The sequence below is a fragment of the Rhinichthys klamathensis genome, unplaced genomic scaffold, assembly GCF_029890125.1.
Source record: "Rhinichthys klamathensis goyatoka isolate OS25496 unplaced genomic scaffold, OSU_Roscu_1.1 h1tg000209l_1, whole genome shotgun sequence".
In the NCBI taxonomy this organism is placed as follows: Eukaryota; Metazoa; Chordata; class Actinopteri; order Cypriniformes; family Leuciscidae; genus Rhinichthys; species Rhinichthys klamathensis.
In genome coordinates, this window is record NW_026606734.1 from 649,339 (window position 1) to 670,650 (window position 21,312).

Below are 21,312 nucleotides of genomic sequence, written 5' to 3' on the forward strand. Positions count from 1 at the left end.
ATCATTAACTAAAACTATAACCATAAAATAAAATCAAATTTATTTGAAACATTTCTTATTTTTATGTAGTTTAACTTAATGTAAAAATGAATAAAGACTTTTTTTTTTTAAATGGCAAAAACAGAACTGAATGATAACAGAAAACATAAAAGTCAAAATATTAATAAAGACAATAATAATATCTCACAAACCCGAGTGACTTTCTTTCTTTATAATATAAAGTCTTCCTCACCCTGGCCTGTGTGTGTGCTTTCCTAACACACTGCTTCTTCTGTTGAAAGGCATTTGAAGACATCTACATTGAACAGAGGAAAGTGGTCAAAGTGGTGCTTGAATACGCAGACAAGATCTTCACCTACATCTTCATCTTAGAGATGAGTCTGAAGTGGATCGCCTACGGTTTCAAGAAGTACTTCACCAACTACTGGTGCTGGCTGGACTTTCTCATCGTGGATGTAAGTGCATCAGCTAACTTTTACCAGCGTCTAACTGCATATGAATAACAGCCATAGAGCTTTATTATGAAACATTTCAAATCTCAGGAAGATTGAATGAGGCCAGTTTTACAGAGATCAACTTTTAGGTTATAATCAAATAAATGCGTTTCAGCATTTTGTGAGTGTTATCAAAAGATCATTTATCATAATTGTCATATTGTTTTGCTGTTGTTCGCACTCCAGATGCAGTCCAGTGATACGGTGCTGTTTGTTTTGGTCCTGTATTTCAGTACATCACAATCTCATTCGTTTTTGTAGGTATTCATAAAGTATGTACATATTTGGGTTGGCTGATTCTATATCAGTTTATGCTCAACTTTTAAAATATTAAAGGTTTAGGTTCAAAGTATTGAATTCATATAGGTTAATTTTAACATTGAGTGCTTTTAAAGTGTTAAATGCACATTAAATTAAAAAAAAAATTCTTCTTTATTTTATTCATGATCACAATCTCATTAGTATTTGTAGGTATTCATACATAATTTTGGGTTGGCTGATTCTATATCAATTTATGCTCAACTTTTAAAATATTAAAGGTTTAGGTTCAAAGTATTGAATTCATAGTGTAGGTTAATTTTAATTTTGAGCGCTTATAAAGTGTTAAATGCACATTAAATTAATCTCTTTTTTTTCATTTTATTCATGATCACAATCTCATTAATATTTGTAGGTATTCATACGTAAAGTATGTACATATTTGGGTTGGCTGATTCTATATCAATTTATGCACAACTTTTAAAATATTAAGGGTTTAGGTTCAAAGTAATGAATTCATATAGGTTAATTGTATATATTGAGTGCTTTTAAATGCACATTAAATTAATAAAAAAAATCTATAATTTGTTGTTTCCTTTGAAAGAGTTAGTCCAAAAAAAGCATTTTTAATGTTTATAGAATAATTATATAAAAAAAAAAAATTAGGGGTTAATTCAGGATAATTGCTACAATAGATCATTGTAGCAGTTCAGTATTTTTCTCATTTCTAAGCTGCATTTCTATATTTGTGGTAGAGAATTCTTTATCTATTCAGTTATAAATGCCATTTGTTACTGTGACCAAAGAGCCAAAACAACCACAACTGCATCACTGTTCAGATACTGCACTGCAATGTTTCATAGTGTATATGGAATAATCATTACTGTACTGTGCTTTTATAAATATGGATTTGAGTTTTATATACAGTATGTGGTTAAATACTTATATACTGGTGAGGAGGGCTGTGAGTTTGAAACTAAGTTCTAAAGATGTGATGTGAAAGGTAAAAATACTTTAAAATACTTTCTCGTATCTGTTTGGGGATGGAAGGGTTGGAGAAATTACACACTTCACCTTCACCTGAAATACATGAAATGTAGAAAATGTGCTTAAAATGTATGTTTTTAGAACAGAAAGAATTTCAAAAAAAAAAAATTTGTGTTACAAGTTTTCGGAAATATGCATTATCTAAGTAAATATGCATACAATTCCAGAACAAATATCTGAACATTGGATAAAAACAGGTTTAAAATACTAATTTGATTTGGTTAACATATTAGAGTTAACGTTTTTTACTGAGGGGATTTTTGATTTCTCTTTTTATCACTCCATAAATCAGAAAAAACTGTCAACAGACAGAAAGTACTTAATTTTCAACATGCTTTCAGGAATAAAATGTTGTAAAAAATGAGGCAAATGATATATAAACAAACCCCTCAGTAAAAACCTTCAGAATATAGATAGGAATAAAACTGTAAATTTTGATGAATATAAGTGCTTCTGAAGTGGAGAAAAAAACTCATTTTGTGAAAACGGCCTTTAAATATATGAATTGAAATTGAAATCTACAGACACAAATAGATAAATAACAATAAAATAAACACTTAAGAGTACATTTTGGATGTCTTTCCACTAATCTGAAACAACACATTTTGAAATGCCAAATAGCCCAAAATCTTAAAATTTACTTGTTTTTAAAAAAGGATTTAATTTATATAGTAATGTATATTTATATATGTTTTAGACACAAGTCATTTTAATGTCTTTTTAAATTTTTCCTATTAGAATAATATGAAATGAATAAAATTTATTTTGCCATTGAAATACTTTTTGAATTTAATTTGTAGTGAACTCATATTTTAGGTTCAAAATATCTGATGTATTGTAAATTAAAGGTCAAAAGTTCTTATAATATTTTTGATTATATTTGAAAATAAAATTTATACAATTTTTATTTTTAGAATATATTACATCAAGTACTTTCAAATCTGCTAAATGCACATGAAATGCATTTACTTTGGCATTGAAATATTTTTTACATTTAATTTGTAGTGAGCATCATATTTTAGGTTCAAAATATTTTATGTATTGTAAATTAATAGTGAAAGATTCTTAGAGAAGATTTTTATTATATCTGAATATGAAATTTATAAGATTTTAATATTTGGAATATATTAAATAAAGTGCATTCAAAACTGCTAAATGCACATGAAATGCATTTACATTGGCATTGAAATTCCCATTTGATTAATATGAATAATTTGAAATTCATGAGAAACTCTAACTAAACGAATTCAATTCATACAGGTTTCAGTGATTGGTCTGGTGGCAAGTGCGTTCAATTATGACCAAATCGGAACCATGCGTGTTCTCCGGACTCTCCGGGCGCTCCGGCCTCTCCGCGCCGTCTCTCGCTTTGCTGGGATGAGGGTAAGACCCGCTCCGAACGGGCCCGAGTCTGAGTGCACTCAGTAGACGGCTCAAAGATGCCCACTAAACTGCCCTTCAGTCCTTAACAGGTCAAAGAGTCGGGAGAAAACAATGACCCACGCCGTTTAAAGCAACATTTATCACTGACAGGTCCGGCTTTGATTGCTGAAACTGAAAGAAAACGAATCCCGATTAATCCTCATTTTTCCTCCCAGCACAGAGAAGAAGCGTGTGTTTTCCTTCCTCAGGACTGTTGCAGGTGTGTTTTATTAACGCTGCATTTGTATCTTCTCTTTGTCCTCGGCTCTGTGTCACTCATAGGTGTCTCTAGTTAGCCTCGTAGCAAACACACTCGGATACTCCGACTTTGCTGCCATCAAATCTCTGCGAACGCTCAGAGCGCTCAGACCGCTGCGAGCGCTGTCCCGGTTTGAAGGCATGAGGGTAAGATATACTCGTCTCTCTGTCACATCTGTGAATGCTCCATTTCCAGAGGCCTTTTCTCTCTTTTTATGCTCAGAGACAGGAAGTTTCACAAAAACAAAACAGAAAATAGGGAATTTGCTGAGGACAGAAATACAAATATTAAACCGACACTTTCACAAGTCTTTTCTTAAACCAGCCTGAGGTGGTGTTAAGGTCAAACACTCTTGAAAATAAAGCTTTTTAAAAGTTGATTTTACCGTTTTTGCTTCCCTTTCAGTGATCAGTTCTTAAAAGACCTACTGTGTTTTTTCTTAGTGCGAAGAACATTTTATTACAGTTTTTCTCGATTGCCTAAAAACATTTCTTCAAACTATGCCTCATATTCTTAAAACTATAAACACAAATCCATAACGTCTCTCCCAGTTCCCCAAACATCCTATTTTCAGGTCAAAACGAAGCACTACATTCACTCAACCTTGCCCTCAGACATCACACACAAGCCCTTACAACACACACACACTACAACATAGTCTTACACACTGGTGCAATAAATTCAAAACAACATTTCCAAAACTGGTAAGTTATGTTGCTTGTGGTTCCCCAGTTTCACAAACCTTTTCACATGATGAACACAAAAGACACAACCAATGGATACATTTGCACATTTTTTTTTTATTCCTTAATGTACTGTAATCAAACCAGACCAACTAACCACTTTATGCTGGTTTAAGCAGGGTTACTATGTTAATCTGCTAATTAATTACATTAGATTGTTTGAATAGCTGATTAAAATCTCATTTGTGAGTTATAAAGAAAATATCTGTGGGCGTGAAATGATGTTCAGGTCATACATCATTTTCTTTGTCTTTGTGGGCGTGAAATGATGTTCAGGTCATACATCAGTTTCTTTTTTGGGGGGGGGGGGGGGGCGGGTTCCCCCCCCCCCCCCCCCCCAAAAAAAAACATTTTCAACCAAAAATCTCATAGTAATGGTGAAAAAAAAATAAGGCTAATTTATTTCATTGGCAAAGTGTTTATACGTCATGGTAGTGTTTGTTATAATTTATGCTGATATTAATAAAAATGCTGATATTAGTAAAACATTTATGAGAATCGCCATTAAGAATAATGAGAATTACAAACAAAAAAGTTTCATTGTTATTAATAATGAGACAATGCACAACATTTTTTTTTATTAATTTAATTTATACAAAGTGTAATTGATTTTTTTGATTGAAATGTGACGTGCTTTCATCAGATTTACCCCATCGGCCCAACATGATCATGTTTTTGTTTGTGTTTATGAACTTCCATCCACCAATCCCCCAGTAGTTCCACTAACCCACATCTAAACGTGCTCCTGATGTGAAGTGTTTCTTACAGCATTAGTGGTTGCTTTAAAAGCTGCTTCCATCTCGGGGATATTCTCACTGCACTTTTGTTTAATCAAATTTGATCCGTTTCATCTTCATGCAGACTGACTCTGAAGGGAGACGTCTCGGTTTCTGCTGGAAGCTTTACAGGGGAAAGACTTTCCAGTATTGGGAGATATAAACTAGGATTATTTTGTCATAAAGTCCTTATAAAATTACATAATTAATGCAGTGACATTTTGAGTGAATTTTAATCAAATAAAGAATAAAATATATAACTACAAATGTATTATAATTAAAATATTACACAATACAGTGACCTTTTAAATAGATTTTAATTATTTAAGAATAAAATATGTAACTAAATAAAAATGTATTATTATTAAATGATCGTTTGATACATCTACTGTCTCTTAAAATTGTGTTAGCATATAAAAAACTGGAATAAACGAACCGAAGGAGAACCTCTGGGTTCAGATGGACTGCCTTTTCTTGTTTTCAGTGTTACATTTACAGTGTTATCTTCTTTTCCTTCTCTTGTATGTATTAATTTGTTTGATTTCCTGCCAGTATTACAGGGTGTTACTGTGATGTGTGTGTAGAGTAGTGTGTGTGCTGTGGTAGATTATTAAACAGACTGAATGAGGAGAAACAGCCAGATGATGAAGCTAGTTTCTGTCCGCTGGGAAACACCATCAGTATTCTGGATAATTGAATGTCAGAAATGTGCTTTTAGCATGTGGGAAGCCAGTGCCGCCTCGCCGCCTGCTTGTTCTCTTCATCACTCACCCACTCAGTGTTATCTTCATCTTCATCCAGACAACACCATGTGCATAGGCCGACATGCTGTGCTGGAATATTATCATACAGCACATTTCATCCACAGTCATATTTCAGCTATTTAAACATTTAAGAACATAAACATGCAGACAAAAATAATAAAAGTTTGATTTAAAATGGATTAAAGAAACATGGAAGCTTGTTTTCGCCATGGCATTTAAAAAAGGTCATTGTATACAACACTAAATGTATACAACTTAGAATTCTGAGAAAAAAGTCAGAATAGTGAGATTTAAACTTAAAATTCTGAAAGAAAAGTCAGAATTACGAGATTTAAACTTAGAAATTTAAAACAAATTCAGAATTGGGAGATTAAAACGTAGAATTCTGAGAAAAAAATCAGAAAAGTGAGATGTAAACTTAGAATATTGAAAAAAAACATCAGAATAGTGAGATTTAAACTTAGAATATTGAAAAAAAAAGAATTACGATATTTAAACTTAGAAATTTAAAACAAATTCAGAATTGGGAGATATAAACGTAGAATTCTGAGAAAAAAATCTGAAAAGTGAGATGTAAACTTAGAATATTGAAAAAAGAAAAATAGTGAGATGTAAACTTACAATTCTGAAAGAAAAGGAAGAATAGTGAGATGTAAACTTAGAATATTGAAAAAAAGGAAGAATAGTGAGATGTAAACTTAGAATATTGAAAAAAAGGAAGAATAGTGAGATGTAAACTTAGAATATTTAAAAAAAGAAAGAAATACAATATTTAAACTTAGAATATTTTAAAAAAGAAAGAATTACAATATTTAAACTTAGAAATTTAAAATAAATTCAGAATTGGGAGATATAAACGTAGAATTCGGAGAAAAAAAATCAGAAAATTGAGATGTAAACTTAGAATATTGAAAAAAAGAAAAATAGTGAGATGTAAACTTACAATTCTGAAAGAAAAGGAAGAATAGTGAGATGTAAACTTAGAAATTTAAAACAAATTCAGAATTGGGAGATATAAACGTAGAATTCTGAGAAAAAAATCTGAATAGTGAGATGTAAACTTAGAATATTGAAAAAACGTCAGAATAGTGAGATTTAAACTTAGAATATTGAAAAAAGGAAGAATAGTGAGATGTAAACTTACACGTCTGAAAGAAAAGGAAGAATAGTGAGATGTAAACTTAGAAATTTAAAACAAATTCAGAATTGGGAGATATAAACGTAGAATTCTGAGAAAAAATTCAGAATAGTGAGATTTAAACTTAGAATACTGAAAAAAAAAGAAAACTAGTGAGATGTAAACTTACAATTCTGAAAGAAAAGGAAGAAAAGTGAGAAGTAAACTTAGAATATTGAAACAAAAAAAGTCATAATAGTGAGAGAAAAAAATCAGAATTGCGAGATATAAAAGAATTCTGAGGGCAAAAGTCAGAATAGTGAGATGTAAACTTAGAATTAAGAGAGAGAAAAAAACAGAATTCTGAGGAAAAAAAGTCAGAATTGCGAGATATAAACCCCTGAGAAAAGAAGTCAGAACTGTGAGATGTAAACTTTGTCAGAAAGAAAAGTCAGAACTGTGAGATATAATCTCGAGTTTATAACTTGCAATTGCGAGATCAAAAGTGGCAATTATCTTTTCAAAATGTTGTCCCGTGGCGGAAACAAGCTTCCATAAAGAAATAACAAGAAATCAATCAAAAAGAAATATGCTTATGTTCTGGTACAGTGTGATTTGCTGTTAGTCTGCAGTTCTGTCCAGCGCCAGCGCGAGCAAATTGAATGGCATTGGTTTAGATTTGCACGCTCAGTGAAAGTGCGTCTGAGAGGCGAGGAATTCCCCGTCCGCTGGCCATAAATCTGGAAAATCATATTAAACTTCACACGCTTTAGAGCGACAGCAGAGAGAAGTGCTCGCTCACACACACAGCTAAACCCGCTGAATGAGTCTCAGCACTTTTACATCCAGCTAATATCTCCTGCATGTTGACGATGATGTGGTGTTGTTGTGATTATTCCCAGGCTTATTTCATACAGTGTTCAGAAAAATGTGTGCATGTGCAGCATGATATTTAATATTTATCTGCGAATCTCACGAAACCTGTCGAGGATGTTTCATTTCAGCCTATAATAAATTAAAAAAATTACATAAAGAAATTTAAGAAATTGTTTTCTATTTATATGTTGCATTTAAATCAAAATATTTAGGCCTAAATGTAAGACTTGTGTATTTAAATTAGATACAAATTTTCATCCATTTATGCTGATTCTAGGAAATTGGAATAAATGCTTTTTTTTTATTTGATTATTTAAATCAACTCAAATAGTTGCAAATAAACGATGCCATTATGTTTTTTTGCAGTGCAGAAATCTGACCCGTTTCATTTATGTGTGACTGACAAATATGAATCACGATATGTTTATTAGTGTAGGCAAAATGCATTGAAATTTTATATGCAATTACAATACACAAATCTGGTTATATTCTTATTGACTTATTTTGCATTACAATAATGAGCATTTTCGCAATGAGGCTTTTTGTCATAAAAATAATGTTTTATTGCTCCTAAAAATGTATTATTTTTAATAAAAAATTATATTTTGATAGATTTTTCATGTCACCCATATTTGTCCAACTTAAAGTTAAAAACAATAATTTAAATAATATTCTAAAAATGTCAATTTTAATTATTAAACTAAAAAAGTGTTTAACATTGCTCCTAAAAACTGATTTGCATGCAAATTATGAAGAGAAATGTGATGTAGACTTGACAGCTTTTGTGAGATTCACTGTTAAATTGGCAAAAATATGCCAATTTATTGTACATTAACAGTGAAAGATTCTTAGAAGATTTGATCATTTTTGAATATGAAATTTATACGATTTTAATATTTAGAATATATTAAATCAAGTACTTTCAAAACTGCTAAATGCACATGAAATGCATTCACATTCACATTTGGAAATACTTTTTTTAATTGAATTTGTAGTGAATTCAAATCCTCTGATGCATTTAATCCTGTAGAGTTCAGCTTTTAATAATGTTCATGTTTTATGAATGGCCGTAAATGACATTTAAACCGCCTCGTCACATCACGAGTTTGAGATCGCTGACACGAAAGCATAAATGCCGATCGCCAAAGGCCATTCATAAATCAGGAGCAGAGCTGGACTGACAGCGCCTGGTGTGTGTCGATCCCGGTCTGAAGTGTGTGTTGTGTTCTCCAGGTGGTGGTGAACGCTCTGATCGGGGCGATCCCGTCCATCATGAACGTCCTCCTGGTGTGTCTGATCTTCTGGCTCATCTTCAGCATCATGGGGGTCAACCTGTTCGCCGGCAAGTTCGGGCGCTGCGTCAACAGAACCGGCTTCATCTACAACGCTTCCCACATCAACAACAAGTCCGAGTGCCTGGAGATGAACAACACACAGTTCTACTGGACCAAAGTCAAGGTCAACTTCGACAACGTGGGCGCGGGGTACCTCGCTCTCCTGCAAGTGGTGAGCTTCACACTCTCATCAACACACATGCTGCATCGGACAGTTTTAGGACATTATTTCAATTATTATTTCTAACTTTAAGATGGACAAGGATGGGTGACGTAAAAAATCGATCAAAATATTTATTTTTATTTAGGAGCAATAAAACATTTTTATGACAAAAAGCGAAAATGCGAAGTTGCTTATTACTGTAATGCAAAATATGATTTATGTATTGTAATTGCATATAAAATGTCCATGCATTTGGATTACACAGTTTTAACAAACTAATAAACATATTGTGATTCATATTTGTCAGCCAAAGAATACACCTGACAAATTTTATATATATATATTTATGGGGGGGGGGGGGGGGGGGGGCTTTGCTTTTCATTTATTACTTAAAGCTCACTAAAGTTCTTCATCAAAACTACCGGCCTAACTGATAAAGTTCACACATTATTAAAGATAAGTGAACAGTCAGTAATAAAATTACAAATACACAAATTACAAGCAGAGATGAATACTAAATAACAAAGTCTAACATTATTCAGGTGCAGAAATTAATAATTAAGCCTGAATGTAAAATAACGCTATTTGTTCACTGTAGAAATTAAATATAGTTTCATTTTTGTTAAAGCTGTATTTTGTTGTTTTATTAATATTAATGACACAGATGACAGAAGGAATATTAGTGCTGTCACTTTAAGACCGAATATACTGACAAACATCCGGTTTCTTTCTCAACTGTTCCCTCATGACAGAACCGAGAGAACACTTGCAGAGACGGGTGTATAGACATAATGTTGTGTGTGTGTGTGTCGTTCAAGGGCAAGGAAACGCCAACGAGGAATCAAACGCTGTCTGAAACACACCTCTCTCTCTCTCTCTCTCTCTCTCTCTCTCTCTCTCTCTCTCTCTCTCTCTCTCTCTCTCTCTCTCTCTCTCTCTCTCTCTCTCTCTCTCTCTCTCTCACTCACTCACTCACTCACTCACTCACTCACTCACTCACTCACTCACTCACTCACTCACTCTCTCACTCACTCACTCTGTCTCTCTCTCTTTCTCCCTCTCTCAAAGTATTCATTTCAAAAGAAAACTGTGTTGGTTTTAATTAATTTGCAAAATTGGCTAATTGGAAGACAAGGAAGACCAGACTGTTCAATAAACGCGGTGCCTGTTTTTAGGCTCGGCAGCTTCTCGATTGAGGGTGGAGTACGCATACTGTGGAATCTCTACCAAAGTTTATAGAATTATGGGGAATGAATTAAGTATTATGTACATTGTATGATAATGAGGTTTTAAAAAAGGGAGAAAAGAAAAAAAAGAAGGAAAGAAAGTGTAATTTATTCATTTTTATGTACTTTGTAAAAAATTTTTTACATCTTTTGTAATAGCAATTCGATTGTAATAATAAGTAATAATAATAAACTTTAATCCTCTCTCTCTCTCTCTCTCTCTCTCTGCATGCTTCGAGTGTGCGTGGCTTGACGCGCGAGTCCCGAACTACGTCCAAATTATAAACTTTCCCTCTATGATGGCTAAATTTAGCAGTTTTTTTAACTGTAAATTTCAGCTGCGATCTGTTGTTGGTTTTGTTCCGGCCACTTCCCACCTCTGTGTGTCCGAGAGCGCGGATCAATGGAGATTATATTTAGTCTTTATCCCGAACGTTGTGCTCAGCGAGAGCTTTTGCACTTCATTCTTCAGTTGAAGTTAGTTGATGCAGTCGCCTAGCAACACGTCACCTGACCCCTGCCGTCCCCTTCCTGTGACTGCGCCCAGACCTGTCACTAATGGCCAGGAACTAGAACAGAGCAACCGTAGGGATTCACATGTTTGCCCAGTTCTACATCACTACTTAATTAAACGTTTCTCCTGCTTTTATTGCAAATCTTATTCTTGATGAGTACAAAAGATCTAAAGATTACAAGAGCATAAGTACAAGAAAGTATTAGTAATCTTTTGAACTCTCTAACTTTATGTGCATGTGATAAGTATGGGTGACATAAACAATATATACAAAATATTTATAGTTATTAAAAAATAAAATAGATTTTATTATTTTAATGGATTTAAAATATAGTTTGCTTAATAATTAAAATATAAATTCGATTATACTTTAAAAAAAATACTTATTTTTAACTTTAAGTTGGATAAGTATGAGTGACATGAAAAATGTATAAAACATATTAAGTAATTGAAAATAAAATAAAAATGTAGGAAAATACATTTTTGATATCACTTCATATTATTTCAATGGATATAAAATATACAATTTTCATGACAGCTTAATAATTGAAATATATATTAGATTGTACTTTTTTATTATTTAAATTAATTAAATTATTAATTACATTTTGCAAAGCATGTGCAGCATGTTATTTAATATTCATCTGCGAATCTCACGAAACCTGTCGAGAATGTTTCATTTCAGCCCAAAATATATTTTAGAAAATTACATAAAGAAATTGGAGCCTTAGGATTTTTTTTTTAATCAAAATTAATTATTTTTAACTTTAGTAAGGGTGACATGAAAAATTGTAAAAAAAAAAAATTATATATATATATATATATATATATTTATAGATATTGAAATTATAAAAAAAAAATTAACCCACAGTTTTTCAGCTTAATAATTTAATATATAAAAACTATTGGTGACATGAAAAAAGTATACACATATTTATATAAAAATGTCACCCACACCTTTTCAAGTTAATGTTAAAAATAATCATTTAAATTAATATTAAAAATAAAATAAAGTATTTATGTGAATGTGTCATAATTTAAGTCGGCATGAAACAGAAGTTGCGCTCATCTTTTATTCTCTATTGTTTCGTATATCCGAGTAAAACACTTCAGGAACAATAACAGATGTGGGCGGGGCTTGATTGTGTCTGAGGAACTGATTGGACGGTTGTGGTCTGCTATTGGTGGATCTCCTGTGAGTGACAGGTTCTAGCCCCGCCCACGATTAGCAGAAACATGCGTTTAACAATCTCTCCTCTTCTTCTCAAGGCCACCTTCAAGGGCTGGATGGAGATCATGTACGCCGCAGTCGACTCGCGATCCGTAAGCACTTCATAAATCCCATATTCAAACGCATATGAAAGTTATGTTTGCGTATGTGAGAGTCTGTAATGTGATGAAACAGGTGGAAGAGCAGCCCATTAAAGAGAAGAGCCTGTACATGTACCTGTACTTCGTCATCTTCATCATCTTCGGCTCCTTCTTCACGCTCAATCTCTTCATCGGTGTCATCATTGACAATTTCAACCAACAGAAGCGAAAGATAAGTATTAAAGTCATAAAGGTGTGCGTGTGATTATGAGTGTGATGTGGACGGGGATAATAACAGCAGTGTTTGTGTGTACTTAGGTGGACAGGACATCTTCATGACAGAAGAACAGAAGAAATATTATAATGCCATGAAGAAACTGGGATCCAAGAAACCGCAGAAACCGATCCCACGACCTCCTGTAAGTAACAGATAATCATAATCATAATCATAATCTGCTGGGGGGATCAGAAATATAGCAGTTTTAGACCTGAGACTATGACTTTACATTACATTGTTATATTATATTATATGTGGTATAATGACCATAACAAAAATATACATTTGTCATGACACCCACACTTTTTCAGCATATTTTAATGATATAATCACTTGTCACTAATTTAATGATATAATCACTAATCACTAATTTAATGATATATATGATTATATATTTATACATATATATGTGATAATGATATATATATATATATATCATTATGTGATGTATATATTTTAATTTTATATATATAAAATTTATATATATAATCAAATAATAATATATATATAAATTAATGTATATGTTAAAAATAAATGTAGTATAATGACCATGCCATAAAAATCTAAAACAAATAGTTAAAATATATTTTTAATATTATTATTCATTTTTTAAATCATTTTAATGACTATAATTGTTTTATATTTTTATATTCATGCTATCATTTTGGTAACACTTTACTTGAAGGGGTGTGCATAAGATTGACATGACACCTTCATAATCATGACATGAATATGAAGGAGGGTTTATGCATGTTTATGTTTATGACAACTGTCATTAAGTGTCATTTGCTCAATTATGACATTTTTAATGCAAATATGACATTGTTTGAGATGTCTTTGTTATGACACCTTGACATAAACCAATACATCATAACCTGTCAGTGTCTTTGTCATGACAACTTGACATTACTAAGACAACACAACCTGTCATAAATGTGTCATAAACATGACATAGCAGATTAATTATGAAACGTAAGAAAGCTCTTAGCTTTATGGGTTAACATTACATTAAACTGTCATGCGGTTGGTTTTGACATTGGCTGTCATGAGGCAATTATAACATTTTAATGACAAATTAAATGTGTACCACTGTAGTTGAGCTCAAGAAAATATTCATGACACAGTTATAATGCCTCATGACAGCCAATGTCAAAACCACCAATCACATGACAGTTTAATGTAATGTTAACCCATAAAGCTAAGTGGTTTCTTAAGTCTGATAATTAATCTGCTATGTCATGTGTATGACAGGTTATGATGTATTGGTTTATGTCAAGTTTATGTCACATCTCAAACAATGTCATATTTGCATTAAAAATGTCATAATTGAGCGAATTCATTTCGACGGAAGTGAATCAATCAAAACTAACTTTAGCTGGAAATAACATTATTCAAGAACCGCTATAAAACCAAACCCTCAAACCATCTCTGTTACCGTAAATTATATCTCTGTAAAGCTGCTTTGAAACAATCTACATTGTTAAAAGCGCTATATAAATGAGGATGACTTGACTTGAATGACACTTAATGACAGTTGTCATAAACATGCATAAAATCTCCATCATATTCATCATGACTTGTGTCATGTCATGATTATGAAGGTCTTATGTCAGTCTTATGCACTGTTCAAGTAAAGTGTTACCATAGTTTTTCACATCAACCTCATTTTTTCAACTTAATGCTAAAAATAATTGTTAAAATGAATGTTATGAATAAAATGAAATACAACAAAGTCTTAGACACACACACACACACACTCACACTCTCACACACACACACACACACACACACACACACACACACACACACACACACACACACACACACACACACTCACCAGCCTTTCTCAGTCTTGCACGTGTGTGTGTGTGTGTGTGTGTGTGTGTGTGTGTGTGTTGATCTCCTCAGAACCCAGTGCAGGGATTCTTCTTCGACCTGGTGTCCAAACAGGCCTTCGACATCATCATCATGTTGCTCATCATCCTCAACATGGTGACGATGATGGTGGAGACGGACGAGCAGTCTCCCGGCGTCGAGTACATCCTCTACTACATCAACCTGGCCTTCATCGTCGTCTTCACCGCCGAGTGCATCCTGAAGATCATCGCTCTGCGCTGCTACTTCTTCACCGTCAGCTGGAACATCTTTGACTTTGTGGTCGTCATCCTCTCCATTGTGGGTAAGGATATAATACTATAATCAATAAAAACTCATCAAATATTTCTCCACCAGCAAGGGCTCGTCTGCGAAAAAAGAAAAATGTTTTTCTTTTAAAAAATCAAGTTATTAAACTTATTAACACTTTTTGTGTAAATTGTAAATTAAGTCGGGTATGGGTGGGATGAAAATGTATTTAAAAAAAATGAGTTATTAAAAATAATATTTTTTAAAATGTTAAATTTTTATATTATTCAATATTATGCATCTTCTAATTATTTCAATGACCATAAAATATACTATTTTCATGCCACCTACACTTTCTCCAGCTTAATAATTAAAATATATGGTAGAATGTTAATTATTTAAATAAATATTTTTAACCATAATTTGGATTAGTACGAATGTAAAAATATTTATAGTTAATAAAATACAGTTATTATAGTTAAAAATCCAATATTTAATACTATGCATCTTTGAATTATTTTATTGTAAATTGTTTAAAAATTATTACATTATTGTTTTTTTTTAGCAATGTATGGGTGTAAGGGTGACATGAAAAATGTATAAAAAATATTTATAGTTATTTCAAATAATAAAATGCAGTAAAATAAATGTTTTATATTATTTAATATTATTCTTTTTTTTATGACCATAAAATGTACAATTTTCATGGCACCTACACCTTTTTAGTCTAACAATTAAAATATATATTAGATTTTATATTTTAAGAAAATGATTTAAATTATTATTTTTTAACTTGAATAAGTTTGGGTGACATGAAAAATCTATCAAAATATTTATTGTTATTAAAAAAAACAATAAAATGCCGTAAAATACATGTTTCATATTATTTAATATTATAAATGTTTTAATTATTTTAATGACCATACAATATACAACATTCATGCCACATACACTTTTTCAGCTTAATAATTAAAATTAGATTGAAAAACTATGACTTTAATAATAATTTTATTCTTGTCACCCACTTTCAACTTAATGTTAAAAATAATAATTTAATATAATAAGCAAAATAAAGTAAAACAAATGTAAAATATTATATTTGTGTAGTTTTTTTTTATATTTCTGCATATAACAGTTGTCAAATAGAATTAAATTCTGTAATATCTCTCCTTGGCATTACATCTCAAGGTCTAAAGACATCCAATGCAATTGTGTAGCACTTCACCTGGTAATAAATAGTGAGCCGCTGCTTAAGTGATGCAACGAGGCGTTTTTCAGACTCGACCCTGATGAGCGCGAGAGAAAGGTCAAAGGTCAACAGTGGCGTCTCTAAAGAACGGGATGGTTTAAGGTGAAGGTAATTTGAGCAATCAAGGCTGTCAGCTGCTGTGATTGGCCAGGGATTGAGCTTCTAAAAGACACACGTCGCGGATTTATAAACGAGTAATTTAACTCCTAACGGGACCAACTTGACCATAAACCGAGAGTGGTCATGGTTAGTAATTGATCTGGTCATGATATGACGTCTAGTTTTAATATGTTGTTTTGTATCGACACTCAGATGAATAGTTCATGTCGTTACAAACCCACATGATGTTATTTTTTTCCACGGAAAACAAAAAGTATCATCTTTCAGATATTTCCACTCAACAGCAGGCCGTTTCTCAGCGCCAATATTTAATATTCTTGCATGACAAAAAGTATTAAACGTTCAACTTTTAGGCTGGTCTAACAGCACTTTCTTATAAATGACTGAGACGGCCAATCAGATCACAGAAGGTGGGCGTTACTGTTTACACAATCCAATCGGATTCATTTCCTGCACTTTATTTTTTAACAGTGAAAGAGTGAGAGAGATACAGAAGAGGATTAGGGCCAAGCAATAATAAAAAAATAAAACCATCTCGAGATTAAAGTCATTACAATGCGAAATTAAACCCGTTAAATTTCCAGAAAAAAAACGTGAAATACAATCTTGAGAATAAACTCATTAAATATCAGAATAAAGTCGTTGTGTTTATTCTCGAAATTTTATGAGTTTATTCTCACGATTATTTCGACTTTTTTCTCGAAATTTAACGTTTTTTTTTTTTCTCGAAACACGACGACTTTATTCTCGAAATTTAATGAGTTTATTCTCACGATTGTTTCGACTTTTTTTTCGACATTTAACGAGTTTTTTTCTCGAAACACAACGACTTTATTCTCGAAATTTTATGAGTTTATTCTCACGATTATTTCGACTTTTTTCTCGAAATTTAACGTTTTTTTTTTCTCGAAACACGACGACTTTATTCTCGAAATTTTATGACAACTGAATAAAATTTCAAAAGATTTGTCTTCAGTTGTCTTCAAAAGACAACTGAAAACTCATCTCTTCCGGGAGCACTTAACATAAATTTTTTTTAAAAAAAAATCCTTTCCTCTAAATCCTCGCTTGCCTGGCTTATGCTACTCCGAGCTATGTCTGAACTTTGTATTTTGAGCACTTCTTGCGTTGTTTTTGCCTCTTCACAATGACTCGCTTGGTTTAGTCCTCAGTTGTAAGTCGCTTTGGATAAAAGCGTCTGCTAAATGACTAAATGTTATGAGTTTATTCTCATGATTGTTTCGACTTTTTTCTCGAAATTTAATGAGTTTTTTTCTCGAAACACAACGACTTTATTCTCGAAATTTTATGAGTTTATTCTCACGATTATTTCGACTTTTTTCTCGAAATTTTACGATTTTTTTTTCTCGAAACACAACGACTTTATTCTCGAAATTTAATGAGTTTATTCTCACGATTGTTTCGACTTTTTTCTCGAAATTTAACGAGTTTTTTTTCTCGAAACACGACGACTTTATTCTCTAAATTTTATGAGTTTATTCTCACGATTGTTTCGACTTTTTTCTCGAAACACGACGACTTTATTCTCGAAATTTTATGAGTTTATTCTCACGATTGTTTCGACTTTTTTCTCGAAATTTAACGAGTTTTTTCTCGAAACACAACGACTTTATTCTCGAAATTTTATGAGTTTATTCTCACGATTATTTCGACTTTTTTCTCGAAATTTTACGATTTTTTTTTCTCGAAACACAACGACTTTATTCTCGAAATTTTATGAGTTTATTCTCACGATTGTTTCGACTTTTTTCTCGAAATTTAACGAGTTTTTTTCTCGAAACACGACGACTATATATACTATATATATTTATAAGTGTTTTATATATATATGTGTATTAATTAGTTTTCATGTTCATTTTAGTGTAATTTTAAATCTTATGTGCTTTTTCATTTTTTTTCTTTCATTTTTTTTATTTTTATATTGCTATAAAAAGCAATATAAAAAAATGAAAGAAAAAAAAACTTATTTTATAGGTTTAACTTATTTTTAATTCATTTTCAGTTTTAGTTTCTATTTCCAGTTAATTATTTTAGAGCTTATTTCACTCATTTCAGATTATTTCCAAGGCCGTTTCTAATTTTCCTAACTAATATGTGCATTTGATTTTATTTCAGCTTTGGTGGAAATGGTTAATAGTTTTAAATCACTGTTAGTTGATGTAGTCAGCAAATGAGCTCTAATCCGTGTCTCTTCCTCACGGCAGGAATCGTTCTGGCGGACATCATCGAGAAGTACTTTGTCTCGCCCACGCTGTTCCGCGTGATCCGTTTGGCTCGGATCGGTCGGATCCTCCGGCTCATCCGCGGGGCGAAGGGAATCCGCACGCTACTCTTCGCCTTGATGATGTCTCTCCCGGCGCTCTTCAACATCGGCCTCCTCCTCTTCCTCGTCATGTTCATCTACGCCATCTTCGGCATGGCTAACTTCGCCTACGTCAAGAAGCAAGGCGGCATCGACGACATGTTCAACTTCGAGACGTTCGGGAACAGCATGATCTGCCTTTTCCAGATCACGACCTCTGCCGGCTGGGACAACCTCCTCAATCCCATCCTGAACAACTCTCCCGAGGAGTGCGACCCGGACGTGCCTCACACCGGGACTAACGCTCGGGGAAACTGCGGGAACCCTTCCGTGGGAATCACTTTCTTCGTGACCTACATTATAATCTCGTTTCTGATCGTGGTGAACATGTACATCGCGATCATCCTGGAGAACTTCAGCGTGGCGACGGAGGAAAGCACCGAGCCGCTGAGCGAGGACGATTTCGAGATGTTTTACGAGGTTTGGGAGAAGTTCGACCCGGAAGCGACGCAGTTCATCGAGTACTCGAAACTCTCGGACTTCGCGGACACGCTTTCCGAGCCGCTTCGAATCGCCAAACCCAACAAAATCAAGCTAATCAACATGGACTTGCCGATGGTGAGCGGAGACAAGATCCACTGCTTGGACATCCTCTTCGCCTTCACCAAACGCGTTCTGGGCGAGTCGGGAGAAATGGACGCTCTTAAGCAGCAAATGGAGGAGAAGTTTATGATGGCGAACCCATCGAAGATCTCGTACGAGCCGATCACCACGACTCTGCGGCGGAAACAAGAAGACGTATCCGCCACCATGATCCAGCGCTCGTATCGCCGGCACTTACTGCGACGGCAGATGAAACAAGCTTCGTTACTTTACCGTCAGATCAACATGACGGACGCCGATAAAGACGACGACAGTTTGCCGGAGAACGAAGGCCTTATAGTCGCCATGATAATGGAGAACTACGGCACCGAGGCCGAAGTCACGGAGACGCTGTCGGCTACGTCGTCTCCGCCGTCGTACGATAGCGTGACGCGAGTGACTAGCGAGCTTTTTCACGCTCTGATCCCGGAGGCCACGAACACGGACCTCAGCGAACCCTTTCCAAACACAGACCGAGATCGTGAGACGTTTCTGTGACGCCTTTTCCTTTGTTTACCGAATGTACCATAGCTCGACGTCGAAGGTTTTTGTAGACTGTTTTGATTTCTCTTGTGGTTGAAGATACGAAGGGGAAAGTTGCTCTTTGACCATGCACACCTTCACAGTTTGAATGCATGAATGAGATCCGTAGTTGCAATTAATGATCATATATAACACATTTTAATCAAAGAGGTCTTACTTAAAATGGCGTGATTCCCAAGATTTGAGATTATTCGTAGAAGACTCTTAGTGGTGGTGCATCCATTTAAACGTTACCCGTCTGTCATACGTTCACACGTCCATCTTGGAAAGCATGACGATTACCTCTTTGTGTGTCGCTAGCGATGAAAAGGCAGCGGTAATAATCGACACGGTTGTTTGCACTCTCTGCTCGCTCACCATGTTTTTGCGTTGACCGTCGTCATTATCGAGACGACTAGACAAAGACAATCAGACACGCACCTGAAACGGTCACTCGTCTTTTAGCAAACGATTGCACACGCTTCTTTTCAAAACCACACGTTTGTTTCTATTGTGAAGTATTTATTTTGCATGAGAAAAACTGCATGGTATGGAGGGGTTAAAAGAACACTTTCTTTTCAAGGCTGAAAATAATCGTTTTGCACACGTTCAGCAATAATTTGCTACATTTAGGTAGGATGATAATGATATTTATTGGAATTAAAAAGGTGTCAAAGTTTCTACTGTAAGGGCCTCCAGCTGTAACTGGCTTATATTACTAGTGACGATTATAGCACATGTGTTTTTCTATCTCGAACTGACGTTAGGAGATCAGTCCGCTTGAACGCGGGTTGGCAGGTTTGGTGAAGGGCTGTTTTATGTAGCAATAGATCCCAAGTGTGCCTGCTAGAACTAAATCCTGTGTTTATCATTCATCTTTGCTCATGCATTTCCTTTGCTTTTTGGAAATCATCGCCGAGAATAGCATCAAACTCACACCGTTCCAACGGAAATCAAGCACTCGTTTAATGAGAGATTCTTTCAAAAACACCGGCGGTAAATATGAACTAACTTGGGAAATGTATCATACAAATCAATTCATCTGAATCAACTGTGATGCAAGCAAACCTTTCCAGATATCACTACTGTTCAAAAGTTGGTTTATATTAATCCTTAAATTAGTACTTTTATTCCGCAAGGATGCATTCAAATCCTCAAAAGTGACGAAGGTTTTGAAGATCCTATTCATCAAAGGATCTTGAAACAAAAATGTATCGACAACGCATATGAAGTGTTTTCAACATTGATAATCATAAATGTTTCTCGAGCATCAGATCATCGTATTAGAGTGATTTCTGAAGGATCATGTGACATGTGAATATTCAGCTTTGATCACAGGAATAAATTACACTTTACTATATATTCACATAGAAAACAGCTGATTTAAATGATAATAATATTTCACATTTTTGATCAAATAAATGGTGACTTTTGAACAGTAGTGCCTCAAACTGATTTAAACTCATTTTACACCTGAGATTGATTGATTACCTTCACATGTAAAAGCGAAGCTCGTGTTTCAGTTTAAAGCGCTGTTGTGTGTCGTCTGACCCGATGAACTGTATATAAGTATCAGATGTCACTGTGTACATTTGCACAGATGAAATGGCACTCGACGAGGCTTTAATTTAAAGCGCAAACTACATTTACAGCCCTAAAAAACACACAAAGGCTCAGTGGCTAAAATAAACTCAAGCTCTGGTAATTAATTGTTAATGCAATTTTTCATCACACTTGTGCATTTCTCAGTT

The 21,312-nt window shown here is 33.8% G+C and overlaps 1 protein-coding gene across 3 annotated transcripts in view; it reads left to right on the forward strand.

Moving 5' to 3' along the window:
- scn5lab (sodium channel, voltage gated, type V-like, alpha b) overlaps positions 1-19,768 on the forward strand; it is a 186,570-nt gene extending 166,802 nt beyond the window's left edge. For all 3 annotated transcript variants that reach the window (XM_056263626.1, XM_056263625.1, XM_056263624.1), the window contains 8 exons: positions 282-455; positions 3,504-3,626; positions 8,990-9,262; positions 12,263-12,316; positions 12,399-12,540; positions 12,623-12,723; positions 14,490-14,760; positions 18,300-19,768. In XM_056263626.1, the coding sequence (XP_056119601.1) occupies positions 282-455; positions 3,504-3,626; positions 8,990-9,262; positions 12,263-12,316; positions 12,399-12,540; positions 12,623-12,723; positions 14,490-14,760; positions 18,300-19,537 (2,376 nt within the window). In that variant the 3' untranslated portion in view covers positions 19,538-19,768. The remainder of the gene's footprint in view (positions 1-281; positions 456-3,503; positions 3,627-8,989; positions 9,263-12,262; positions 12,317-12,398; positions 12,541-12,622; positions 12,724-14,489; positions 14,761-18,299) is intronic.
- Positions 19,769-21,312: the final 1,544 nt, after the last annotated feature.